The 25,946-nt window shown below is 45.4% G+C and overlaps 2 protein-coding genes across 4 annotated transcripts; one reads left to right on the forward strand and one right to left on the reverse strand.

Annotated features, from left to right (window-relative positions):
• Positions 1-138: 138 nt before the first annotated feature.
• On the reverse strand, positions 139-8,035 carry LOC148031286 (uncharacterized). The gene is made up of 2 exons (XM_087684808.1): positions 7,583-8,035; positions 139-483 (listed from the first exon to the last, which is right to left on the reverse strand). The coding sequence occupies exons 1-2, from the start codon at positions 7,940-7,942 to the stop codon at positions 370-372; spliced, it is 474 nt and encodes a 157-aa protein (XP_087540934.1). The 5' UTR covers positions 7,943-8,035; the 3' UTR covers positions 139-369.
• Positions 8,036-8,459: 424 nt separating this feature from the next.
• LOC148031287 (UDP-glycosyltransferase 86A1-like) lies at positions 8,460-25,006 on the forward strand. Of its 3 annotated transcripts, XM_087684804.1 has the most exons (4): positions 8,460-9,337; positions 10,680-13,496; positions 24,680-24,772; positions 24,870-25,006. In XM_087684804.1, exons 1-2 carry the CDS (start codon positions 8,593-8,595, stop codon positions 11,588-11,590), a joined length of 1,656 nt encoding a protein of 551 aa, XP_087540930.1. In that variant the 5' UTR covers positions 8,460-8,592; the 3' UTR covers positions 11,591-13,496; positions 24,680-24,772; positions 24,870-25,006. The 3 variants fall into 3 exon arrangements, with proteins under 3 accessions (XP_087540930.1, XP_087540933.1, XP_087540931.1); XM_087684807.1 differs by lacking the exon at positions 24,680-24,772 and having other exon boundaries at positions 24,870-25,003; XM_087684805.1 differs by lacking the exons at positions 24,680-24,772; positions 24,870-25,006 and adding an exon at positions 13,737-14,265.
• Positions 25,007-25,946: the final 940 nt, after the last annotated feature.

Consider the following 25,946-nt stretch of genomic DNA (forward strand, 5'->3'; position numbering starts at 1 on the left):
AGCCTTTAGCGGAAAGTAAAATTGATGTTTATGACACAGATGTACAATGGAGAGTGCTTTGAGCCAAACCTTTGGAAAAGTGTAAAGTAGGGAATTCAAGGCTATTGGACCGTAGATCCCGAGAAACTCACGGAGGTAACTTTTTTTTTAAATTAGTAGGAAGCTTTAAGTATGTATTAAAAGGAAAATTTACAAGATATGTAGCAGATCAGGCTCCATTACAGGGGAGCAACCTGGATAAAAAAAGACCATATCTTTATCATTGAACAAGTCCAAAAAAGCATGAGCTAGCTTTTCTTCTATTTTCCTAAACTTAGTTCTATTACTGCAGTCCCTAGAGAAGGTGTCTTCTCTTCATTCTTCATGATTCTACTCTGCAGCCTTTTTTTTAATTTCTGCAAGCATGGCTGCCACCTGCATCTCTTGATCTTCTTTCTTGATGTCTTCACATTGTTGAATGATCTTCTTTGCATCATTTTCATCCTGCAAAAACACAGCAGACATAAAACCCCAGAGAGGATCAGCAAATTGCTTTTCAAATACCATTTTATTCCTGCATATCCATATGTTCCATAAATAAAGGCTTCTCAGCCAATTCCAGATGGGGGGGGGGGGGGGGGTAAACCATAAATTTCCCCTAACAATAATTCTTTCCAAGTGATCTTCGTGGGGTGCCACTTCAATAGAATCTCTGGAGCTCCAAGGGAGTGTGAGATTGATTTGGGAAGAAGGCCTAAGAAGACCCTTGTATTTGAACCAGGCTTCCCAAATTCCTTTGGCTAGTTGATAACAATTTGTGGTTTTTATATTAACAGGGCTTATTGCTACTGTTAGAGGATCAAGTCCCTTCCACTTGGAGCATATTGACACTTAGAAATGTTTGGTTGTTGCATGCAGAAGGTTGATCCAATCTTCCTCCTCTCTGTTCAGGTTTCTTGCAATCCACTTAGCCGCTAGCTTTTCAGCCAGGCTATGAAGATTAGGAAGACCTAGCCCTCCCAACTTTTTGGGTGTTGTACATATCTTCCAAGACACTTTAGGTACCTTGAATTTATCCCCATCCCCACTCCATAATAAATTTTTGCCCAACCTCTCAAGTTGTTTCATCCCTGTCTTTGAGGGTTTCCAGCATGCAAGAAAATATATTGTTGAAGGGATAAGAATGTGTTTCAGCACAAGCACTCTTCCTGCCATATTGAGCTGACAGCCCTTCCATTTCTCAAATTTTTTGTTTATTTTATCTATCACCCAGTCCCACCTTTGGTTCATAGTCACATCAAAGCCCATAAGAATACCTAGCAACTTGAAAACTTTACTAGATTCTATTTCTTTGCAACCAGCTTCTATCAGCCACCTGGGAGAGGGACTTATCAGGGTTTTAATTCCTGTCTTTTGAGGATTTATGACTGACCTTGAAGCTCTACATAAAATTTGTAGGCATTGCCAAAATGCAACAAGGGAAACAGGATCATTGTTGATTGTGCTGTTTGTATCATCAGCAAACTGATTAAGTACCATATCCTTTTTATTTGGAAGTTTGATTCCTTGAATATTACCTTTATCAACTCCATCTTGTATTAACCACCCTAGAGAGTCTGCACTAATGGCAAACAGGAGTGGAGCCAGGGGGCAGCCTTACCTAATGGATCTTCTAAGAGGAAAAGAGTCTGTCATTTGTCCATTGACTGCAATCCTTGCGGATGGATTGCCAAACAGGGTGCTAACAAATTTAATAAACCTCTTATCAAGTCCCATATCTTGAAGGGACTATAGTATGAAATCCCATTCTAACCTGTCATATGCCTTATCAAAATCAATTTTGAAGAAGACAAAATCCTGGTTTTCTTTCTGAGCATGCTCAATGCCTTCCCAAAGGGCAATGATAGCATCAAGTATAAATCTTCCTTTTATAAAACCTTTTTGTTCCTTTCTGATCCACTTATCTAGATGGTTTGATAATCTTCTAGCTAGAGTTTTTGCAAATACTTTATAAGCTGAGGTCAAGCAAGTAATGGGTCTCCAATTAGTTAGGCTTTCCTTCTCGTCTCTTTTATGTACTAGTTTTACTACTCCATTTATAATATGTGGCAAAGCCCCATGCTTGAGAGACTCTCTCCAGACTTTTAGTAAAGGATGAATAAGGAAGTCTTTGAATTCTTTAAAGAAGCTGAGGCTGAAGGTATGTATCCCCTTGGTCAACCCTTATTTCAAGTGTTTGACATTCAACATATTTTCTTGCTCTACTAATCCATGTACTTTTAACTTGCTGTAACTTAACCTCTTTAAGGTATTGTTGGGTGTCTCTAATGGCTCTAGTCCAAGCTTGGGCAGGTGACCATTCTTGTTGAAAGGATAGAGATCATATCATGCAAAGAGTGTCTCTTACATTCTGGTTCTTGAAAAGCCTAGGGTCTGTATGAAACCACCCAGCCTTAATGGTATGCCCAGAATTTGAAAGGACAAGTTGAATGGGTTTATGGTCTGACAACACAATATTATCTAGGACTTTGGACCTACAATTGACATATGAGGCCAATAGCCCTGCTGAAACATAAAACCTGTCAAGCCTTGCCTTTCTTAAGTGATAGTCACTTTGATTATTTCCCCAAGTGAACCCCAAATCCTCACTGACATCAGTAAGACCATGAAATACTTTAGTAATTAACCATTTATCTTTTTCCTTACCTGAAATACTATGTCCTTTTTCCAAATACCTATCTTTGGAGGTTTCCACCATGTTGAAATCTCCAGCCAAAATGATGGGATAGCTGATTACCTGTAAGGTATCCCAAACTCTAGCTCTCTCCATAGAGGAATTAGGTGCATAGATAGACACAATTGCAAACTCATCTTTATCCTTGAAGTGCACTGCAACCCAGTTAGCATTATCATCATGAGTGACTTTGAGCAATTTGTCATTCAGCTTTGATGAGATTCCTATGCAGGCTCCCCCTCTCCTATTTGTGTGTTTGGTTGTGAACCATATGTGTTCTCTTGATACTCTATCTAAGTTCTTAAGTAGGGGGTTTTCAGTGACTTTAATCTCTTATAGGCATATTATATCAGGGGCAATGGCATTAGTTTTAAGCCATTCCCTGATGATTAATGCCCTTTTAGGGTCTGTCAGCCCTTTTGTGTTATAAGAAATAATTTTCAGTTTGTTCATCATCATAAATCTAGTTCTTTTTAGATTTTCCCTTCTTACTAGCTTCTTTACCCTGACCAAATGGATTACTAGCACTCTACCCTACTCTAGAGTATCTTCTTTTAGAGTTTTGTGCCCCAGTTCCATCTTTTCTTGGGCTTTCCCCTAAAGGGGGACTTAGGGGAATGTCTCCCCCATTTGGTAGCTCCTCCTCTTCAACCTGAGTCAGTTCAGTGTCATCCTGAGTGCTGAGGTCTATGATGGGGTTCTCCCTATTTTTCCCTTCATCATTGGCCTCCATTTGAGTCTCTTCAATAATCACATCATCATTATCAGATTCTGTGGGTTTACCCTCCTTATCTTTACTAGATTCTCATTTCTCAAATGTACTAGTGGGCTTCTCCTCTATATTCATTAGAAGTGTTGAAAATCTATTGGCATTTGTAACGTGTCCACTAGAATCATCCAGGACACGTCTTAGCAGTCCATCGGAAAGGATGTCTAGAAAACTCCGCCCGGCACTCCCATGGAATGTTACGGGTTTTGCAATCTAGGTCTTCCCGTGTCTGCCACGTAGCGGAAGTATCCTGGCCGTTTCCCACTTAGGATCGACCGAAATTTGGGTTTTCCTGTTTGGTCATTAGCTAACAGCAACTAGCGTCAGACCCAAGTGAACTACTTTACGTAGAAACGCCAGGTCCGAAGCGGATTCACGCTGCACTTGGTTCAAGGAGAATGGGAAACGAGAGGGATGCAAAACTCAACCTCTCTACCAAGAGGCATAGTCCCATTCCGTAAATCGGGTAAGACGTAACTCTAGGTCATCGCTCTCATTATTCGTTTTGATAATGATGATCATCCCGCTGTTCTTCGAGATTTTTGAGAAAAGTTCCCGGCTAACCGGGACCACCCAACCGTAAGACGGACCCATGGCCCATCCTCCACACTTTCCTCAGTTTATTTTAGTTATGTAATTATCTAACACATTAATTTGACATATAGCAATCAGCTTCTTTAATTACTCCTGTTAAGCAATGGTTCCTTCACGTAATCTTATCACATGACATAGAAAAGCAATATCAGCCAAATTCTTTATTATCATTTCATCATTTTATCTTTGAAATACAAGGAGTTCCGCCCGTAGGCTTGTCCATAATCTGCCCGAAGGCTATCCAGTAATCCGCTAGGGATCACTATTCCAAGCTTCTGCCCGTAGACTAGTATGCGGGCCTCGAGATCCAATCCCGAGTCACGTTAGCCTCTTGTGCAGGACCCGGAAGGCGAGGGATTTACAGCCAGAGCCCCCCCTGGCACCCAAGCGTCCTCCTGCTCCAAGTAGAGCTCAACGGAAAGACCTCTCGCGGCGGGTTCGGTCCACGTTCCCGGCGCGGTCAACAACCCCCTTGGTTAGGGTCAGACAGGCAGTCGGGGGTAACTGAAGCTGCCTCTCCCTTCAGGCCTTCAACCTGAAGCATTAGATATCATTTCATCCTTTAGTTCTTTGAGCAAACAATGCAAACAGTGCTTTCTAAACTGTTACAAGCACAATCAATTCCAGTGGTCGTTTATTTGGCCAACTGTCAAGGAGTGAATCCTTCTTTCCGAATGCATCCAGCGTTCGATCCGGGATTAATTGCGACTTGGCAAGATCCCCAAGGGTTTATTTGTTCACCCTTTTGTCCTTGGGTTAGGGCCATACCCTGTTAACCCAACTTAACCAATACCTTAGGTTTTATTAACAGTAAATCCCGGCGACCATGTCGCTTTAATTTATTGATTGATCATTTGCTTCCAGCAAATACCTAACTTCCCTTTACTTGGCAACAAGTGCAAAACTAGGTCGAATCCTTAACGCGCTAAACCCTAGTTAGCACTTGGGATATTTATCATATCGACTGAATCATGCCTATATGAATCCCTTGTGGGTTAGGTGATTTAGACAATTCAATATACTTGTCTTGCGACAAGGATGAACCTTTCCTAGAGATAATAAACTAGATCTAAATGAGAAATACGGCTCCTGATGAATGAAATTTTTTTATGACGACTATGCAACACGCAACTTTCTCCTAGCTACAATGAAGTTAATGAAGTTCATACAAAACTAAAGCTAGTGTTAACTTAATCCATTTTACATGCCACTTGCAAGTCCATAAGATCAATTTCGTGCTCTTCTATTTCTTTTCGGATAACAACTTATGGGTGTTAACTTTTCCTCATGAATCATTACAAGGAAGATGCTGCCTAAAAATACAACATACGCTTAATCTCTCCATGTCTAGTCAACGGTGCACTTTAACAATTCCAACCTTATAATGATAGGCAACAGGTGTTCTAGGCTCGTCACTTTGAAAAGCACGACAAGGCAACATACTATTAAGGTTGTAAGATGGATAGACAATTTGCGTTTATTGCATTGAAAATACCAATTTTCCCAATTGCATTTAACTAGGCTAGGTGAATTTGAACATGCACGGGTGCTTCCTAATCCATGAAGTTATCATGCTTAACGCATTACTTTTGTATGAAATCACAATAGTAAAAAACCTGGGTTTGTGGGCTCGGGGAGATGTCCACGTGAATGCTAGGAGAAGAACCTCCCGCAGGCACGCCTTGCGACTTCTTGGGGGCCATCGTAGGCGTGATCACAGACTCTGCGGATTACCCTCGCTTCTACGCTTTCTCCGAACAGCCTTGAGATGTGCCTTCTCCCTTGTACGCAGGAGATTCCTTCACCGAAAATCGGATCTTTGAAGACCCGGGAGCTTGTGGGATTGGGGCTTATGGGAAGGCTTGTGGGAAGGAGCTTTATGAGCCCGGTTTAAAAACCTGAAGGCACGCAGGAACAAGGCCCAAAGGCCTTATCCTTTAGAAGCTTCTTAGAGAAGCTTCTAGGAAGCTTCTGAATTTGAGCAGGCCCGACGTGGAAGAAAGGAGGCCAATGATTGGGTAGATGTTTCCGTTGATGAAGGGAGGGGATTATGAGGACAATGGCAGGGGGGAAAATGGCGGCAGCAGCGGCACTATAGGCAGCAACAGTCGGCGGCCCTGGGAGTGGCGGCGGACAACCTGGCGGCGACGTCTCCAGCACGGCGGCCACGGGGGCGTTCTCCTCCTTGTCCTTCCTCAGCGCAGCCTCCACTTCTCTCTCTGAACGTCTACTCCTCCCCCTTCGATTATCCCATTCGGCAACCTTCTCCCTAATGTGCCCTACTCTCCCTCTTCTCTCCTCAGCACGGCGATGGCAGCAGCTGTTCGTCCCCCATCCCCCCTTCACACCTTAGAGGGTGTATTTATAGGACAAGGGGGGGGGAGAGGAGAGCTCCACCACGTGGCCACTGCATGGCTTCCCCCCTCCTCATGCAGCCCACAACTCCACCAAGCCCATCCCCCCACACTCCCTCTCCTCCAGCCGTGCATCAGCTGGGGGAAAGGGATAAATATAAAAAAATTTGCTTTAATAATATCCATTTTGCCCCTCCCAAGAGGGTGTTTACGTGTGAATTGCGGATTTGAACCCTCGGGCTTGCTTTGCCAATGCGGAGGTCTCGATTTCTCGCGTGCAGGTTACAGATTACACTGCCGGCAATTCCAATATGAAAGATAACCTTTGCATGAGGTTTACGCAGTGTGCGGGAAATCAATATTCACGAGTGGGAATATTACAGCATTATTGTTTTTACTCTTTGTTGGGTTATTGTTTTTATGGGCTGATTGATTCTTGTTTTTCCCCTTCCTATTTACTGTCTGAAAGCCATCATCCTGGGCTTTCTCAGTTTGAGGAGGGGTTTGTTCCTTTTGGGGCTCTGACTTTTCCTTATTTTTCCATTCTGGGCAATTTCTAATAAAATGCCCTGTTTTGAGACATTTAAAACATGCATTGGGAAGATTTTTATAGAGGACTGCCTAGTCCTTTAGAAAATTTCCCTCCGAGTCAGAGATTAACAAAGATTCTACAAGTTTTTTACTGAGATCTACTTCTATCAACAGTTGGGGATGCCATCTAGGATTGATGTCCGTGTATGGTCTTTGTCCCAGAAGTCTGCCTATTGGGGATGATAACATCTTAAGGAATGGGTACAAATTTAGTGGAAGATTGGGAAACTCTACCCACACAGGTATACAAGTAGGCTTTGGGCATGTAGAGTCGAATTCCGGGGCCCATTTGAACAGAGATAACGGTGAGCTTTTGAGCATCCGTTGCCCATAGCTCAAGATGGTCAGGGCAGCTTGTTCATTCTCAAACAAGAAGAAGAAATAACTATTTGGGAGATATTGCATGACTATTGGTTTAGCCCCAATTGGTTCCCAGTTGGCTCGTACCCATGTCCTTAGAAATTCCAGCACCATGACATAATCCTATTAGAGCCTTAGATTGATACGACAAGTTGCATTTTTTTAACTCACCTGCTGGAAGCAAAAGAGGTACTTTGTTACCTGATGTGGTGGTGGAGTCTGTTTCTGAGTTACTGGGAGTTTGGCCCGCTTTGGGGATGCCGTTGGTGTCAGATTGCCCTTTTTGTGGTCCACCCTCAGCTTGATGTTCTCTTCGTTGAGGAAAGCTCTGCTGACCTCCAGAAGCTGCATGGTTGTCAAACCTCTCAGCTTCTTTGAGGCTCTCCCTTTGGAGGTAGGGGCTGCCTCCACTGCTTCTTCCCAGTGGTTCCGAAGGGCCTCCCATGTTGATTGGTCCATTTCCCAAGGCCTATTCGCCTCCTCCACCTCCTCCACCTCCACTTTGACTCCTTCCCCAGACGCCATGGTGATTTTGATGTGTGTATTGAGCTGATAAACCATTGAATAATGGGTTGCCAACGACGTTCCCAAAAGATTTATGTAGTGACCCCGCCATGCCCCTCTCTTGAAGGCTAGTGAGGCCCACGTTCGGATCTAGTCCAGACTGAGACAAGTAGGTCTGCACATTGTGGACAAACGGGGCTGCCGGGATTCCCCTCCTCTTGAATGGCGACGAAGCCATGCTTCTGCTTGCCTGTGATTCACAGACCTCTCGATAGCATTCCTCCATGTATCGTCACTGTTAGCAGTCGTTTGCGACTTTGACCAAAGTCGCAGAAAAGCCCTTCCCAAGAGACCCTTGCCTTCCAAAGAGTTGGTTATCAGTGAGACGGACGGGCACAGACACAACAAACACAGTTCTAGTACAGCCTCGCGTTTACTGTGCCTCGAGAAGTTTTCGCACAGTCGATAGGTTTTGAGCTTGTAGGCAGGCGTAGACACAGAGACACAGAGAGGTCACATGCAATTCTCCACAATGGATATTTTTCACCCTCACGGAGGTAACTTGCAAGTTGCCACTAAGAAAGATATCACAAGTTCACGAATCGCAACTTTGTTACGGACTTCTCGTATTATTATTATATATTGATTAATAAGAAAAAGCTTCTCCCCAATAGCGGCGGGACTCCACTGAACGTGAGCCCGCTGGCATGCGTGTAAAGGCCCAGAGACCCATACTACGAAATTGTGTTTGTGTCCTTGTACCCCATACTTCTCTTCCGCCTACACATTTGATTCCACAGCAGCCACGCATTATCTTTCTCGTCTTCGCCATAACCTCAAACAGACATATATATGCTACTAGATACCACTCACCCCCACGCAATTTCACTGTCTGTCTGTGTTCATCATATGCTACAACAGTCATGGCCGCAGCTGCCGCCTCAGAGAAGCCGCACGTACTCGTGTTCCCATACCCAGCGCAGGGCCACATCAACCCCATGATGCAGCTAGCGCAGGAGCTGGCCTCTCAAGGGATCCGCATCACATTTGTGTGCACACAGTACCGGTGCGACGGGATTCTCGAGGAACACGGAGCAGATAATGCCGATAATGATGGCCATATCTTGCTTCCCGCTCGTGGTGGCATGATCCAAGTGGAGGGCCTGCCGGATGGCCTGCCGCCGGACTTTGACAGAAGCTCTCCGTCGACAGAATTAACCACAGCCGTTGATAATCTGGGGGGCGCCTTCGATGAGCTGCTGCACAGGCTGCAGGAGGTGCAGAAACAGCGCATCGCTTGCCTGATCTGCGACTCTTTCCTGCCCTGGACGCACGACATCGCCGTCAAGCGCCGTATCCCCAGAGCCTTCTTCTGGACTCAGTCGGCTGTCGTGCTTGCCATCTTTGCAAATACTGACAGGTTGCTGTCAAATGGTCTCGACCCCTTTACAGGTGATATGCTCGTTTAACCAAAGTTTGTATTAAGGATATGGAATTCTCAGAGTAGCCTTAGAAATAACTTTGCTTTCCTTGGTAAGGGAGGCCCAAGCCAAACAAGAAAGCACTATGTTCATCAGTTCTGCAACCTAGTTTAATCTCTCAAGTAATTACAAGGCCTGATCCACACGCAAAAAGCTTTAGACAGATTCCCCACTATAATTCCCACATTGTCTGGTAAAGCAGAAGCTCATGATGTTGAAGTTTATATGAAAAACAAGGGAAAAGAGCCCCTCTTCCCACATGGGTAAATGTCAAAAACTTCTTGTGAGAGTGCCCACCAACTGAGCTAACATCTCGAGGCTACCATAGATATGCACTTGAAGGATTCATCAGTCCAACGTCATAATTCAATCTCACAAGTTCTCTTAATAATAAGCCCTAATCCAGAGCCCCCAGTTGAGCTAAATACATGTGTACTTGAGGATTCCTCAGTCCAACTTAATCTCAAGTTCTCTCAACTGTAAGCCCTAATCCAGTTGCCCAATGGAGCTAACACACATGTGGCCTTGAAGGTTGGGCAATTGAGCTGACATGCTTCGATTTAACCGCTCTACAAGTCAGTCAAGCCACCAAGTTGTAGCTGAAATCTTGAGGGTCATCCAAGGCTTGAGGGGTTTCCATCTGAGTGTCCAAGCCAGTCATCCAAGGCTTGAGGGTCAGCCATCCGAGGTCTAAAAATGGTTTGAGTCTGAGTGGACTCTTTTTCAAGTCGTCAGACATCTGAGTGGACTAAAGATATTTGGACATGTGAGTCCTTTTGACAGCCCGAGGCCTGTGGGTCACCATCCGAGCGACATAGAAAAAACACAGAATGGAAAAAAATTGATTCCAATGATTCAATGCACTACTTGCTACTACACCTAGGGTTCTAACTTCCTTCAACACACATTAGGGAAGACTCAAGGCATACCTAGAACACTAGAATGCAAGGATAGCACATATTGCTGCTATTGCCTCTTGACCTTTAGCTCTCTATCTCTCTCAATCTCTCAATGTGCAAATGAGCTCTCTCTTCCCCCTTTCTCACCCTTCGTTTCTCTCTTCCTTCCCTTACTCTCTATTTTCCTTCCCATGCATGAAAGATCTTTTTCCTTTTTTTCTCTATTCCCCTGTTTCCTAGTTATACATAGACTTATCTTTTCCTTTTTTTCTCCTTATTTTCCAAACCTTAATGTCTCAAACCTGATCAAAATACACTTTTCTTACTCTAACGGAGCTCTTGGGGAAGAGCCTGTATAAAATCTCAGAATCTTTTCAAATCATTAAACCTGGAACATTGACTGATTGTTAACAGCAAACCTGGACACAGCCACACAAGTGGTCGACTACATACCTGGCGTACCGGCACTGCCTGCGAGCCATCTACCATACCGCACCTTCAAGACGTCGATGGAGAGCGAAGACAGGAGGTTTCTGCTGAGGGCGAATCTGGAGAAGAAATTCAAGCACCTCCAGGAGGCCGCATGGATACTGGCCAACTCGTACGAGGAGCTGGAGGGCCCATGCCTGAGGCATGCGCTGGGTCACAGGCTCGAGATACTTGACAATATAACGGGCCCCGGCCCCGGTGTGCTTTGGGTGGGGCCGCTGCTCCGCTGGGAGCAATCAGTGGCGAGGCACGAAGCCTGCCTCCGGTGGCTCGACACCAAGCCTGCAGGCTCGGTGCTGTACGTGGCGCTTGGGAGCGTGGTGAGGTTGACGTGGGAGGAAGCGGGCGACGTGGCGCGGGCGCTGCTGACGAGTGGGCAGCTGTTTCTGTGGGCCCTGCGGACGAAGGGGGAGGGCCAATCGTCTTCATCCACGTGGCGGGAGCCGATTGGGGGCCCGGAGAAGATGGTGGTGGAGTGGGCCCCGCAGGCGCGCGTGCTGGCCCACCCGGCCGTGGGTGGCTTCCTGACGCATGGAGGCTGGAATTCGACCCTCGAGGGGTCCAGCGCGGGCGTGCCCATGCTGGTGTGGCCCCGCTTCATGGACCAGTTCACCAACGCCTGGCTGGTCTCCCGTGTCTGGAAAATCGGCCTGGAGCTCTGCCACGTGGGCGACTTGGAGGCGTCCGTCCGATGCCTGATGAACGATGGAGATCTGCGGCGCCGCGCTGCGGCCTTTAGACGCCCTCCCTCTTCCTCTTCCAACAATCCCAGCTTGCGCTCCTTCATTCGGGACCTCCACCATCGCCACTCGCTCCTTGGCCACCATCCCTCATAGGCCATTGTGAATTCGCATGGTGAATGTATGAAATATTTGCAAATTGCAAGGTAGTCCCTCTTCCATGCCTTATCGTTGATTCTATTCTCTATGTGACAATCATGACTCTTCCATGCTTATGGAAGCCATCATCATTTCTTTCCTCAACTCGATGATCACAACTCTCCAAGCAACTCTAAATCACGAGATTATGGTTTGGTCCCACTCATAACCTCACAAAGTTTTTTGTATCTACGCCTTGAGATTTGAGAAAATGCATTGTTGGGCCTCGAAAATAATTGCATGTGTGTGCATTTGGCATTCATGGCATCTCGTAACACACGAAACGCTTTATGATCTAGCTAGTACTTAGAAATAGCTCATTGGCTCCTAGATGTGTCATATATGGTATCAAATGCAACTATTAAGAGCACCTTCTCACAGGGTGTGAGCTTATGGGTATCCAAAATCATGAAACAAATGGTCTCAATAACATGCCACCTTCCCGCATGGAACTTCATATTTACAATTGAAACCAAATGCCACAAGTAAATATTAAGCTAAATGTACCAACCCCCCACCTTTCCACACTTTAAAATGGAGCACCACAAGCTTTAGTCCACAATATGCCACCCCTCCACCTTTCAGTCTCCTCGCACTTTTCTCCTCCAACCTCGCCTTCTTAATGCAGTCAAGCCAACTTCCAATGCTACTTAAGAAACATTCACTGCCATGCTAATAGTTGCCTCCACCAAACCTTACCACAATCGCCACCACATTAATAACTACCTCCATCAGTATTCAGATGCCCTCTGTCGCACTAATAAATTGCCTCCACCTTTTTGAGCAAGATTCTGAAGGTTGATCATGTTAAGAGGTACTTCTCTTCCAACCTAGTTTAGTCAAGTCTTCACAACCACCCAAATGCTCATAAGGTACTTGGGCTCTCATAGAGTTTCTCTCTCTTTTATCTCCTCAGCCAAGTGCCCTCCCTATTCGCAAGGGGGGGTTGAGGGCAAGAGGAGGAAGGAAGGAGGGACTTGCAGTGCCCCAATTCCTATCCCACCATTCATTGCAGACCTTTGCACTTGACCCTTGCATACACTCCTTACAAACCATTGTGCACCCATCTCACTCATGTGCATATGCACTAAACATTGCACTTCCTTTGCATGTGCACCTGTGCACTTCTACCCATGTATACTTGCACTTAGACCTTGTGTGTGCACCTATGCACTATACCCAGCCTCAACTAACTCCAACACACCATCTTCCACTGCAACAACCTCCACCAGCCAATACTCATGTCAAGCCTCGCGCACCAACCAATATCCACAGCCTTCACCCCTTGCAATGCTCATGAGGTATTGTTCATATTTATCAATGATATTTGTTAGCATAGATAAATTGAAATAATAGCCATTTTCATTCATTTACTTTTCACATGGCGTGTGCTTGGTTTTGTAGAAAATAATACTAAATCTTAAAGGTTGGGTATAAGTTTATAAGACTTGAGACACTTATTTTGTTAGATTAGAAATCTTGGCTATTAGAATCATTTTTCTAGGGAAGCATGTGGTGATTACTATCATTACAAGGGATCGAGATAATAGTGATATAAATTAGCAATGTTTTCTTTCAATGTCACTATTTACACCTCTATTACCATCACCATATAATAACATCTTACAGTGGAAATGAAAATACGGAAATAGTCTGTGATATTTTTACTACTGACTATTTTAAGCTTGAGAGAGAGAGAGAAATAGAGAAAGAAAGGGCATGGAGGTCAAGTACAAAGTGAGAGTGAGAGGAAGATCTTGAGAAAGGAGAAAGAAAGGAGGAGACAACAAAGGAGAAGACCGTGAAGGAAAGAAGACAATAAAAGAGAGCTTTAAGGAGTACCCGTGTATCTTCAAGCCTCAAGGTAAGCCCTTTTCTCCTTCCTTTCCTCTCTTTTCATTGTATATTGTGTTTATGAGAGAGAGAGAGAGAGAGAGAGAGAGAGAGAGAGAGAGAGAGAGAGAGAGAGAGAGAGAGAGAGAGAGAGAGAGAGAGAGAGAGAGAGAGAGAGAGAGAGAGGGAAGGAGAGGCAGAGTGTAACATTTTCCCCCTTTTTTCTAAAATTTTTCAAAATTTTTTTCCCCTTTCCCTCCCCCCCTGACAGTACGTCGGGGAGAGAGGGAGAGGGAGCAAGGTGGAAGATGGGGAGGGGCATGCAGCCCAGGTGGCGACGGGCCACTGCACCCTCCACCTTATAAAGATGCCCCCCCCTGTTGGGAAGGAGGACAACGCCGCGCCCCCCCTCATGCTGGTGTAGAGTGGCCCCAGTAGAGGCGAAGACAGGCCCCCCCTCCGACAATAGACGACGGCCCCTCCTCCATCTTCTGGGCAGACGGCCTTTCCCTTGCTGGCCGTGAGCAATAGGCATCCCCCCCATGTTACAACGCACTCCCCCACCCCCCTGTAAGGGCTTTGTAGCTATACCATGCCGTTGCTACCGAATGTACCTATATAGGGAGTAGTAGTGACTCAAAGCCCTATCTTTTTTCCACTCTACGTGTGATTCCCTATACCCAGTGGTGAACCCTCTTATGTGCGGCGTCACGAGGGTGTAGTCCTAGGATGTGTCTATGTTGTCCCACTTTTTGGATTGAATAATACAAGAGTATACATTGAGCTCATATATTGTGTTACCTTTCTGTGCCGTGTTGAGTGCGTAACAAGTGCAGGTTTATCACACTTGGTATCAGAGCGACTCTTGCTCGGAGTGAAGGAGTGCTCATGGAAGCAAGAGGAAAGATCCAGTGCCCCGAAGAGATCGAAGTCGTAACGACCCACAGCGCGATGCCCCGAGTCGCGTCGCCCCACGTCGCGATGCCCCCCCGACGCGTTGCCCCGGCGTGACGCCACAACTTGGACACCCCACCATTTGAAGACGTGACGCGGCTTCCCCGTTGCACGACCCACACCACCACAGGCGAAACACGGCTTCCCCGTGTCGACACCACCACCAACCACATGGAGGACGAAAGGGAGAACGTCACCCTCCCAAAAATGGAGGAGAGGAAGAAGAGTAGAGGGCAAGAATGGAGAGTGGCCCAAGAAGAGAAGGTGGCCGGACTAGAAAGACAATTAGATGGTATGTCAGGCATGCTGGAGTCAATATGGAGGAACATGCAAATGAAGGAAGAGGAGGAAGAAAGGAAGAAAAAACTAGAAGTGGAGCAGGGCTATAGAGAATGGGTGATACAACAACAAGAACAGAAGAAAAGACACAGAATGTAAGAGGAGATGGATAGAATGGGTAGAGAGGAGACATCTAGGAGGGTGCAAGATACAAGGAAAGAGAAGGAGAAAGTAGTAGAATTAGGAAGTAAAAAGAAAGACAAGAAGAAAGAGAAGAAGCACCACCGTAAAGAGGAGGAAGATAGTGATAGTTCAGAAGATGATTATGGAAAATTCAAGATGCCCCAACCAGCCAAGTACAAGGGAGAGAGAGATGGGTTGGTTCTGAAGAAATGGATCGCAAAGGTGGATAGGTACTTGAAGTATTCACGGATAACCGAAGACAGGAAGGCAGAGGTGGCAGCCATTTACTTGGAGGAGGACGCTGCCAGTTTGGTACCTGCTAGAACAAGAGCAGGGCCACACCATCTTTTCGTGGAAAGAACTCCAAGAAGAATTGAAGGACTACTTCATTCCAAAGATGGAAAATTTCAAAGTGAGAGATGAATGGAGGAACCTCAAGCAAACACAGGGAAAGATGAAAGAATATGTCAGCAAATATAGGCAGATCATGCTACAGCTACCAAACATGGATACAGACACTAAGCTACATGGATTTTTGTTTGGGATGCAAGAATGGGCTAGAAGAGATGTGGAGAGACATGAGCCAACAAGCTTAGCAGAAGCCATGAGAATGGATGAAGAAGAACAGCACAAGGGAATCAAAACATGTTCAACAATAATTTCAACAACACCTTCAACAACAACAACTCATGGAACCAAAGGCCCAATGCCCCTAGAGGGGCATTCACAGATACAAGGAGCCAAAACACCACCACCACCACGGCTGTGTCACAAACCGCTTTAGTACCAAGAGGAGCAGCATGAAGATGGGGAAACAATCACTACAGGCCAACCCCTAGCACATCGTATGGGCCCGCAGGATCAAATACATCATGGTGGAGACCCCCAGGCCCGTCTGTCGGAATCAGATGCTTCAAATGTGGGGGTCCACATTACCAAAACAGATGCCCAATAGAAGATACAGCTTCATCAAGTGGATCAAGGGTGAATGCAACTAGTGCATATGGAGGAGAAGAACTACAACCACCGCGTATCCAAGAAATCCCAAATGGGAGTGAGGAAAGCATGGACCACCCAAGGGTAGGGTTAGTTAGCGCCCGACCCCAATGCATGGCAGCCAGAGTAGCGGCAGTTCACCATCTATACATCAAAGGCCGAGTAGGCGAAGGAAACCAACCTATCATGGTGGACATATGAGCAACACACAACTTCATGACACCAGGGTGTGCAGCAAAACATGGATTAAAACTATCGAAGGCCCCAGAAGGATTAACAATAACATTCGCACAAGGAGAAGCCAAGGAAGTAAAACAAGTCTTTGCAGTCCAAGTGGAAGTCGACAAGTGGAAAGCAAAACTCAACTTCTTAGTAATCCCCATGGATGATTTTGAAGTGATATTGGGCTTGGAATTCTATGACAAGTATGTCATTGCAATGTTTGGTAAAGGTGTAAATGAAATGATGCCAGATATGCAAGGAGAAGGCGTCAGACTACCATGTGAAAGAATGCAACTACCTGGCAGGACCCCAATCAAAGTGCAACTGAAGGAGAATAAGCCAGGAGTATCATGCCAAACAATGAAACCAACTACAACCCAACTAGGAGGCCAGACCCAAAATGCACCGGTCCAAGGGACCGTTATCAGGCCACGTATCATGACATGCAGTGCCAAGTAGGTCGAAAAATCAATCAAACAAGGAGATATAGTCTATCTGTGTATGATCCGACCAATTGAAGAAGAAAAAAATGGCAAGAAACCCAAACAACAGAATAGGAACACAGAGGTGGCATAAATACTTGAAGAATTCAAAGATGTAATGCCAGCCGAGCTACCCAAGGGTCTACCACCCAGGCAAGATGTGGATCACAAAATTGAGCTGATCCCAGGGTCTGCCCCACCGGCTCGAGCTCCCTATCACATGAACCACACTAAGCTCATGGAATTGAAGAAGTAACTACATGAACTAGAAGAACAAGGATTCATTCGCCCTAGCAAATCCCCCTTTGGTGCCCCAGTGTTATTTGTAAAGAAGAAGGATGGGGGACTTAGACTCTGTGTAGATTATAGGGCCCTTAACAAAATCACCATAAAAAACAAATACCCCATGCCCCTAGTGGAAGACCTCTTAGATGGACTGCATGGGGCCAAGTACTTCAGCCATATTGATCTTAGATCAGGATACCACCAAATCCGCATAGTCGAAGAAGATATCCCAAAAACAGCGTTCCGCACCCGATATGGTAGTTTTGAGTGGTTAGTATTAGGATTCGGCCTAAGCAATGGGCCAAGCACATTTTTTGGCCTCATGGATGGAATCTTTAGACCAGAGATAGATATCTTTGTCATTATCTACATAGATGACCTCCTAGTCTACAGCAAGACCCTAGAAGAGCACAAGCAGCACTTACGCCGAGTTTTTGAGAAATTGCGGTAGCATCAGTTATATGCCAAGCCGGAAAAATGTGAGTTCGCAGTGAAAGAGTTGGAGTTCTTAGGCTTTATTGTAGGAGTAGATGGAATCAAAGTGGACCCTAAGAAAGTGGAAGCCGTCCAAAGATGGCCTGTACTGAAAATTGTAAGAGAAGTGCGGGAGTTCCTCGGCTTCATAATATTTTGTCAGAGGTTCATCAAAGATTACAGCCTCATCACTGCCCCCCTCTCCCACCTCACCAAAGAAGATCACTCTTTTACATGGGGGAATGCGCAACATGAAGCCTTTGAGCAGATGAAGAAGTGCATGAGCCAAACTCCCATCCTAAGGGTGCTGAATTTCACCAAACCCTTTGAAATCTCTACAGATGCATCCGACTACAGCATATGAGGTGTACTGGTACAGGAAGGTCACCCCATTGCTTATGAGTCAAAGAAATTTACCGATGCTGAAACAAGGTGGAGCACACATGAGAATGAAATGTTGGCAGTCATCCACTGCCTTAGAAAATGGAAGCACTATGTTCAAGACAAGCATACAATAGTCTTCACTGACAATATCTCCCTCAAATACTTCCAATCTCAACCCAAGTTATTGGCAAAGAAAGCCCGCTGGCTAGACTTCCTAGCCGAATTCGACCTGGAAATTAATAAGCACAAGCCCGGCTCCACTAACAAGATAGCAGATGCCTTGAGCCAAAAAGCTGACCTGAAAGCTGTCAATGTGGTTAGCAGCAACTTCATAGAACTCGTCAAAGAGGCCCTAGAGCAAGACCAAGAAATACACAAGATAATTAGAGATGTGGAAGCAGAGAAGACACCACATGGAATGTACACCTTAGAGGAGGGTATCCTATTTTTAGGCAAGAGATTATATATTCCCAACAATTTGGAGTTGAAGAAACTCATCTTGCATGAGATACATGATGGCAAAATTGGAGGCCAAAAAGGGCAAAGCAAAACCCTGGAGGCCCTTAGGAAGCAGTTCTTTTGGCCGAATATGAAGGAAGAAGTGATAGACTACATCAAAACTTGCCCCATTTGCTAACTGGTCAAAGCACCACGATCAAGACCAGCATGACTACTACAACCATTACCAGTACCCAACCGCCCATGGGACGTCATCAGCATGGACTTCATTGTGGAACTACCTGAGTCCCATGGGTACACAATCATCTTTGTAGTGGTGGACTATTTTTCCAAACAGGCTCACTTTATCCTGGCCAAACCACCACTGAATGCCAAGGAGATAGCATGCCTCTTCTTCACACATGTATTCAAACTTCATGGCTTACCACTGGCCATTGTATCAGATAGAGATGGAAGATTCATGAGCGACATGTGGAAGGAACTTTTCAAGACCCTGGAAACGCAATTGAGATTCTCATCATCCTTCCACCCGGAGACAGATGGATAGACAGAACGAGTCAACCAAGGCATCGAAGATTATCTCCGGAGCTATGCCCGAGTGGACCAGAAAGATTGGGCCTTGTACCTTGATGTCTTGGAATTCCACTATAATAGCTCCATCCACTCAGCAATGGGGTATACCCCCTTCGAGTTAGCCACAGGAAAATAAGTCATTACCCCACTGGCCTTAGCATCCTGAGCGGCCAAAGCGGAAGATCAAGATGCAGAAGAATTCTTGAAGAAATGAAGAGACCAAAATGCAGCAGCTAAGCAAAGCCTCGAGCAGAGCAAGATCACCATGATAGAGCAAGCAAACATGAAGAGAAAGGCTGTACTATTCGCCAAAGGAGACATGGTCCTAGTTAGCTCCAAGAACATGTCCCTTCCCAAAAACATGACCCCCAAATTCAATCACCGATACTATGGACCTTACCAAATCACTCAAGTGCTGAACGAAGTCACCTACAAACTGGACCTGCCAGACAGTGTTTGTGTTCATAATGCATTTCATGCTCGTCTTCTGCGCAGGTTCTATCCCAAAAACCAATGGGGACGGCGCATACCAATGCTCCATTCCAACGGTCCCTTCGAGGTAGAAGCATTCCTCCGACACCGGGAACAAAGAGGCTTCCTTGAATACCTCACCAAGTGGCGCGGGCGTCCTCTCAAGGAGGCCACTTCGATCTTAGAAGCGGAGGCGTGCAAATGCGGAAAGGATGCGTTCGCCCTTTAGCTCGAGGAGAACCCCCTTACCCCTTCCAACGACCCTTGAGCCTCTCCAGAAAACCCAAAAATAATGTGGTTCTCAATCATAGACCCCAAACGTGCCTCCACTCCTCAAATGTAATTGAGTCGAGGGTGGACCCGCATGGTAACAATCAGCAAATAACTCCAAAAAACAAAGCCCCAACTTTCCAGTCTAGATGGGTAGACACTGACCAGCTTGCTAGAAAAGGCTGTGTTAAGACCCCCAAGTCCTAGTGCGACAGACACTGGCCAGTCTGATAGTATAGACTGTGTTAAGACCTTGCGGTCCCCTTAGACCAGCAGACACTGACCAGCTTGCTAGGAAAAGCTGTGTTAAGACCCCGGATGAGTCAAAATAACAAACGCTACCCTTAGATTGCTGAGGACAGCAATCCAGTAAGCGGGGGTGAGGGTAAGGGCTTTATAGCTATACCATGCCGTTGCTACCGAATGCACCTATATAAGGAGTAGTAGTGACTCAAAGCCCTGCCTTGTTTCCACTCTACGTGTGATTCCCTATACCCAGTGGTGAACCCTCTTATGTGCGACGTCACGAGGTTGTGGTCCTGGGACGTGTCTATGTTGTCCCGCTTGTTGGATTGAATAATACAAGAGTATACCTTGAGCTCATATATTGTGTTACCTTTCTGTGCCGTGTTGAGTGCGTAATGAGTGCAGGTTTATTACCCCCCTCCCCCCCCCCTCCCCCCCCCCCTCCCCCCGGGTGTCCGATTAGCAGCCCCTCCCCTGTGATCCTTGCTAGGTAGAGAAGAGGAAGAGAAGGAGAAGGAAAAAAGGAGTGGGAGAGAGAAGAGAGAGAAGGGGGAGAGAAGGAGGAGTGGGAGAGAGAAGAGAGAGAAGGAGGAGAGGAGTGGGAGAGAGAAGAGAGAGAAGGGGGAGAGAAGGAGAAGGAGAGAAGGAGTGGGAGAGAGAAGAGAGAGAAGGGGGAGAGAAGTAGAAGGAAAAAATAAGGAGTGGGAGAGAGAAGAGAGAGGAGGAGAGGAGTGGGAGAGAGTAGAGAGAGAAGAGGGAGAGAAGGAGGAGTGGGAGAGAGAAGAGAGAGAAGAGGGAAATAGGAGGAGAAGAAAGAAGGAGAGGAGAAAAAGAAGAGAGAGAAGAGAGAAGGAGAAAAAGAAGAAGGGGAAAAAGAGGGAAGAGAGAGAAGAGGGGGAGAAGAGAGAGAAGAGAGAAGGAGAAAAAGAAGGGGAAGAAGAGGGAAGAGAGAGAAGAGGGAGAGAAGAAGAGAAGGAGAAGAGAAGAAGGAGAAGAGAAGAGGGAGAGAAGAGAGAAGGAGAAAAAGAAGAAGGGAAAGAAGAGGGAAGAGAGAGAAGAGAGAGAAGAGAGAAGGAGAAAAAGAAGGAGAAGAGAAGAGGGAGAGGAGAGAAGAGAGAAGAGAGAAGGAGAAGGAAAAAAGGAGTGGGAGAGAGAAGGGGGAGAGAAGGAGGAGAGAAAGAGTGGGAGAGAGAAGGAGAAGGAGAGAAGAAGGAGTGGGAGAGAGAAGAGAGAGAAGGGAAAGAGAAGGAGAAGAGGAGTGGGAGAGAGAAGAGAGAGGAGAAGGAGTGGGAGAGAGAAGAGAGAGAAGGGGGAGAGAAGGAGAAGGAAAAAATAAGGAGTGGGAGAGAGGAGGAGAGGAGTGGGAGAGAGAAGAGAGAGAAGAGGGAGAGAAGGAGAAGGAGAGAAGGAGTGGGAGAGAGAAGAGGGAAAGAGGAGGAGAAGAAAGAAGAAGGAGAGGAGAAAAAGAAGAGAGAGAAGAGAGAAGGAGAAAAAGAAGAAGGGGAAGAAGAGGGAAGAGAGAGAAGAGGGAGAGAAGAGAGAGAATAGAGGAGAAAAAGAAGAAGGGGAAGAAGAGGGAAGAGAGAGAAGAGGGAGAGAAGAAGAGAAGGAGAAGAAAAGAAGGAGAAGAGAAGAGGGAGAGAAGAGAAGGAGAAAAAGAAGAAGGGGAAGAAGAGGGAAGAGAGAGAAGAGAGAAGGAGAAAAAGAAGGAGAAGAGAAGAGGGAGAGAAGAGAGAAGAGAGAAGAGGAGAGAGAGTAGGAGAATAAGTGGAGAAAGAAGAGAGGGAGAGAGAGAGAGAGTAGGAGATTAAGTGAAAAGATGAAGAAGAGAGAGAGGGAGAAAGAAAGAAGTGAGAGTCGGTAACTGCAAGGAGCCACGCCCAAACCACCCTCTCGGAAAAGGACTCCATCCAGCGGTCTTTTCTTCCCAACCTGTCAACTCGAAACTCGTCAAGGTCCAGACTGCCCAATCTCCACGAGGCGAATGGCTCCCAAGAAGAAAGTCGCGGGAAGCATAGGCGCCCAAGCCATCGTTAATGCTGGAGGGGTGAGCGGAACAACCAACGGAGCACACACGAATCAAGCCCAGATTCTAAGCGTTAAAAAATTAACTTAGGAATTATTTCTCGTGGAAGGGATGAAAGGATTGATATCGTGCATAGGGTTTTGTTTACTCTAAGAACTAAGTTGCATGCGCGAAATGGTAGAGTTTGGAATTCGCACAAGATTTTAGGCACGAAATGATAGCTTTTACACACATAAAATGATAAGATTATCGCCTTACTTCACATAAAATAATAGCTTTTGAACCAGATCAGTGCATGAATAGTCATTTAGAATTCACGTTTCGCAATATGGTTAAAAGAAACACATGAAATGTTAATTTCTGTTCATGAGATACACTTGCATTGTTAGACAAAACACTAGACTTTCATAGACGCAAGTCACATATGATCCGGGGCATTAGGAATAAGTATAATTGCATGCGAATTGTTTTATCGATCTTGCTGTGGATTATCGCAAATGGATACGCTTCTAGCTTAGTTGAAGCTGGTGACCTAACCCTAAATGGATTGTTGACCCAAGTTATGCTTGGCGGTTTAAAAGGTTGTAAATCCCTTAAGCAAGTGTTTTGATACATCCAGTTAAAATTCTAATTGTGCATGCCATTTGTGATGCCTTGAAGTAAGAGGTTGTGCATTCATCTGTTTGTTAATGTGGTTTTGGATGTTAACCCAAGTGGGGAGTGTTTGATGATTTCATGGCAGGGTTTGAGATGACTGATTGCCATGGAAACGAAAGGGATGTTTTCCCTAGAAATTGTTACTATGTTGGTTGCTTCATCTATGGTTGGTTTTTCTAAAGGGATAATTAAGGAAGGATGGCGCTAGCTATCCCCCGCGAGCTGCCAAACCCTAACCAAGGGGGTTATGAATCCGCGTCGGGAATGTGGACCGAACCCGCTGCGAGAGGTCTCTCCGTGGAAATCACTTGGCGTAGGAGGACGCTTGGGTGCCAATGGGGGCTCTGGCCGTAAATCCCAATGCCTTTGGGCCCTACACAAGTGTTTTACGTGACTCAAGATGGGATCTCGAGGTCTTGATACTAGTTACAAGGCAGAATCTTGGAAGGATAAACCTCCGGGTTTTATTGCCAGAAGACGAAAGGATTTTTCTGCGGAGGTAGAAAGGAGCACTTGATTCTTTTGTATGGGCAGGAGACACACATTAATCCGAAGATAAGTTAAAGAAGTGTTTGATCTTGTTTTATCTTGTCTTCATGTCTGTGGCCTAAATTATGTAAAGGAACCTGTGATTAACGGGTTAATTAAGGAAGCTGCTTTTATGTGTTAAGCATAACGTGGTAGGTAATTAGATAACTAAAACAACCCTTGATGAGGGAAGCGTGGTGGATGTGACCAATGGGTCTATCCTACGGAAGGGTGGTCTCAGTTAGCCGAGAGATTTCCTCAAAGGAGATGTTAACGGGAAATGTTAGGAAAAAGTCGGTCTATGACCTTAGACAATGTTGACTAGGAACCCGGACTTCAGGTTGATCCTAGTGGGAACGGCCGGATAAGTTCCGTTGCGGGGGCAGACTCGAGAGACCCTAGTTGGCAAACCCCGTGTCATTCCTTGGGAGTGCCGGGCGGCATCTTCTAGATATATCTCTTGATAGACTGCTAAGACGTGTCCCGCGATTTGAGGAGCGGGCACGTTACATAGAGAGGATTATTAATTCTGAAATATAGAAAGAGAGAGAGGTAAAAAGAAGGGGAGAGAGGGGGATGGGACATGGAGTGGGAGAGAGAAAGAGAGAGGGAGAAAGAGATAGAGAGGGATATGGAGATCATATGAAAAGAGAAAGAGGAAGATGAAACCAGAGAAAGGAGCAGAGAGGGGGAGAAAAATTAAAAATTTAAAAAATAGAGAGAAAAAGGGGAGATGGAGAGGGGGAAAGAGAGAGAAAGGGATATAGAAGAAGATGAATATACAGAAAGAGAGAGTGGGAGAGGGAAAGAAAGAGGGGCAGAGAGGGAGATGGATGAAAAGGGAGAGAGAGAGAGAGAGAGAGAGAGAGAGAGAGAGAGAGAGAGAGAGAGAGAGAGAGAGAGAGAGAGAGAGAGAGAGAGAGAGAGAGAGAGAGAGAGAGAGAGAATCAAGAATCTTTGAAAATGTAGAGAGGGAGAGGGAATTTAGGAAAAGAGAGGAGGAGATGGCACTTCTATGACACCTAGATTTTCTTAGCTGTATATGGTTGGCACTACTGCAAGTGCCACTCTTGTAGGTACACCTAACATATAGGGCTCTCTTAGTTATGTTGAGCAATGTGTTAGTAGGTGGGAGAGGACATATACTAGGCCTACCCCACTAGGTTATAGATATTTGGTGGAAATGACCACTAGTTCTATGCTTATAAATAATGAGGAAAAGAGAGTTATAGCATGAATACATGAGTTATGTTAGCAAGTATTTTGGCACAATGTATTGGATAAATGGAAGATCTTACCAAAGACTAGCAAGGACTATGTGATATAGTCCTTACATGAGGAGTCTCTAGTGCCTTCTACTAATGATCATTTCTCCAAAGGGTGGATGTTGGAGTAGATATGGGCATACATGTCCCACATATGTGATCAGATATGCAAAAGGCAATAAAGTATGATAGAGAAAAGTCATAGTGGCTAGATCAGGAGGATTGTAGGAAACTTAGAGAGGAGGACACTTGCTCTCCATAGCAATGGCAATAGTAGCAGTAGAAGGTGACGAGGGCATGACTAGAGGTGGAGTCATGCATCACCTTAGGAGTGGCAACCACATGACCTACCTAGAGAAGTTTGTAAGTTTTCTATTTGTTATAAATGCTTTCTTATTTTCTGTGTTGCTTATAATACTAATGTAATTCTAACAATAATAATCTATATTTGTTGTGATAGAACTCCATCGTAAGCGAAAATCCTATCGGCCTTGAAACAAGATATGCAAAAAGACATAGTCTAACAACACTCATCAACAAGCTATATGCGCATGTTGGTCCAATATATCATGTCTCTTTTGATAGTGTAGCAAGTTTACAGTTCTTATTATGCCTTGTCTAACTTGGTTTGATGTTTGGTTATGTTATAGAGCCCTTTCAATGATCCATTTTGCGTTGAGATGAGCTTTAGGATGGCGACCAACTGTAGGAGTTTGGATACTTGGAGTACTCTTCTCTTTTTTGCTTTGTGCCCTATTTTGGATATTGTATGCAACTTACATTTATATACCCTTTTCCCTTTATTGTATATACAGCTCACATCACAAAGAGGAATGGTAGAGAGGGAGAAGAAGAAGAAATGTGTGTGTGAGAGAGAGAGAGAGAGAGAGAGAGAGAGAGAGAGAGAGAGAGAGAGAGAGAGAGAGAGAGAGAGAGAGAGAGAGAGAGAGAGAGAGAGAGAGAGAGAGAGAGAGAGAGAGAGAGAGAGAGAGAGAGAGAGAGAGAGAGAGAGAGAGAGAGAGAGAGAGAGAGAGAGAGAGAGAGAGGAAAAAGATGATGATGATGAAAAAAGAGGGGGAGAGAGAGAGAGAGAGAGAGAGAGAGAGAGAGAGAGAGAGAGAGAGAGAGAGAGAGAGAGAGAGAGAGAGAGAGAGAGAGAGAGAGAGAGAGGAAAAAGACGCATATGATGATGATGAAAAAAGAGATGAGAGAGAGAGAGAAGAAGAGGAGGAGGAGGAGGTCATGACAAAAGAAGAAGAAGGAGAAGATAACAATGATGAGAGAGAGAGAGAGAGAGAGAGAGAGAGAGAGAGAGAGAGAGAGAGAGAGAGAGAGAGAGAGAGAGAGAGAGAGAGAGAGAGAGAGAGAGAGAGAGAGAGAGAGAGAGAGAGAGGTCCTTTGGTGAGTGGAATGGGTCCTGTGGAAGTGTGGCAAACAAGGCGCTAAAACCAAGTGGGATGCGGGTAAAGCATGATGTGGCCACAGCTATATGCTCCAAATTTATTGTTGGATCTCTAAGATAGGTTTGGTTGAGCTAGGTCAATGGTAGGTTTTTTGGTTGGGCTAGAGAGAGAGAGAGAGAGAGAGAGAGAGAGAGAGAGAGAGAGAGAGAGAGGTCTTTAAATTTCTCATGTGTCCACATCCTCTATTCTTCCTTGCATGTCCTTTTCCTATTGTTATAATCTCTCTCTTTCTCTATGTCTCTCTCTCTTTGCCTCAAATTTATT

The sequence above is a fragment of the Lygodium microphyllum genome, chromosome 9, assembly GCF_053477565.2.
Source record: "Lygodium microphyllum isolate KBCC chromosome 9, Lygodium_microphyllum_v1.1.10, whole genome shotgun sequence".
NCBI classification, from domain to species: domain Eukaryota; kingdom Viridiplantae; phylum Streptophyta; class Polypodiopsida; order Schizaeales; family Lygodiaceae; genus Lygodium; species Lygodium microphyllum.

What these genes read in the sequence shown, in the direction of transcription:
- LOC148031286 (XM_087684808.1), bottom strand. Translation starts at nt 7,942, where the DNA reads ATGGTTTATCAGCTCAATACACACATCAAAATCACCATGGCGTCTGGG. An exon ending in AGACTCCACCACCACATCAG is followed by an intron (nt 484 to 7,582) that starts GTAACAAAGTAC and finishes GTGTTTTTGCAG; the next exon opens with GATGAAAATGATGCAAAGAA.
- LOC148031287 (XM_087684804.1), top strand. Translation starts at nt 8,593, where the DNA reads ATGCGTGTAAAGGCCCAGAGACCCATACTACGAAATTGTGTTTGTGTC. An exon ending in TGGTCTCGACCCCTTTACAG is followed by an intron (nt 9,338 to 10,679) that starts GTGATATGCTCG and finishes GATTGTTAACAG; the next exon opens with CAAACCTGGACACAGCCACA.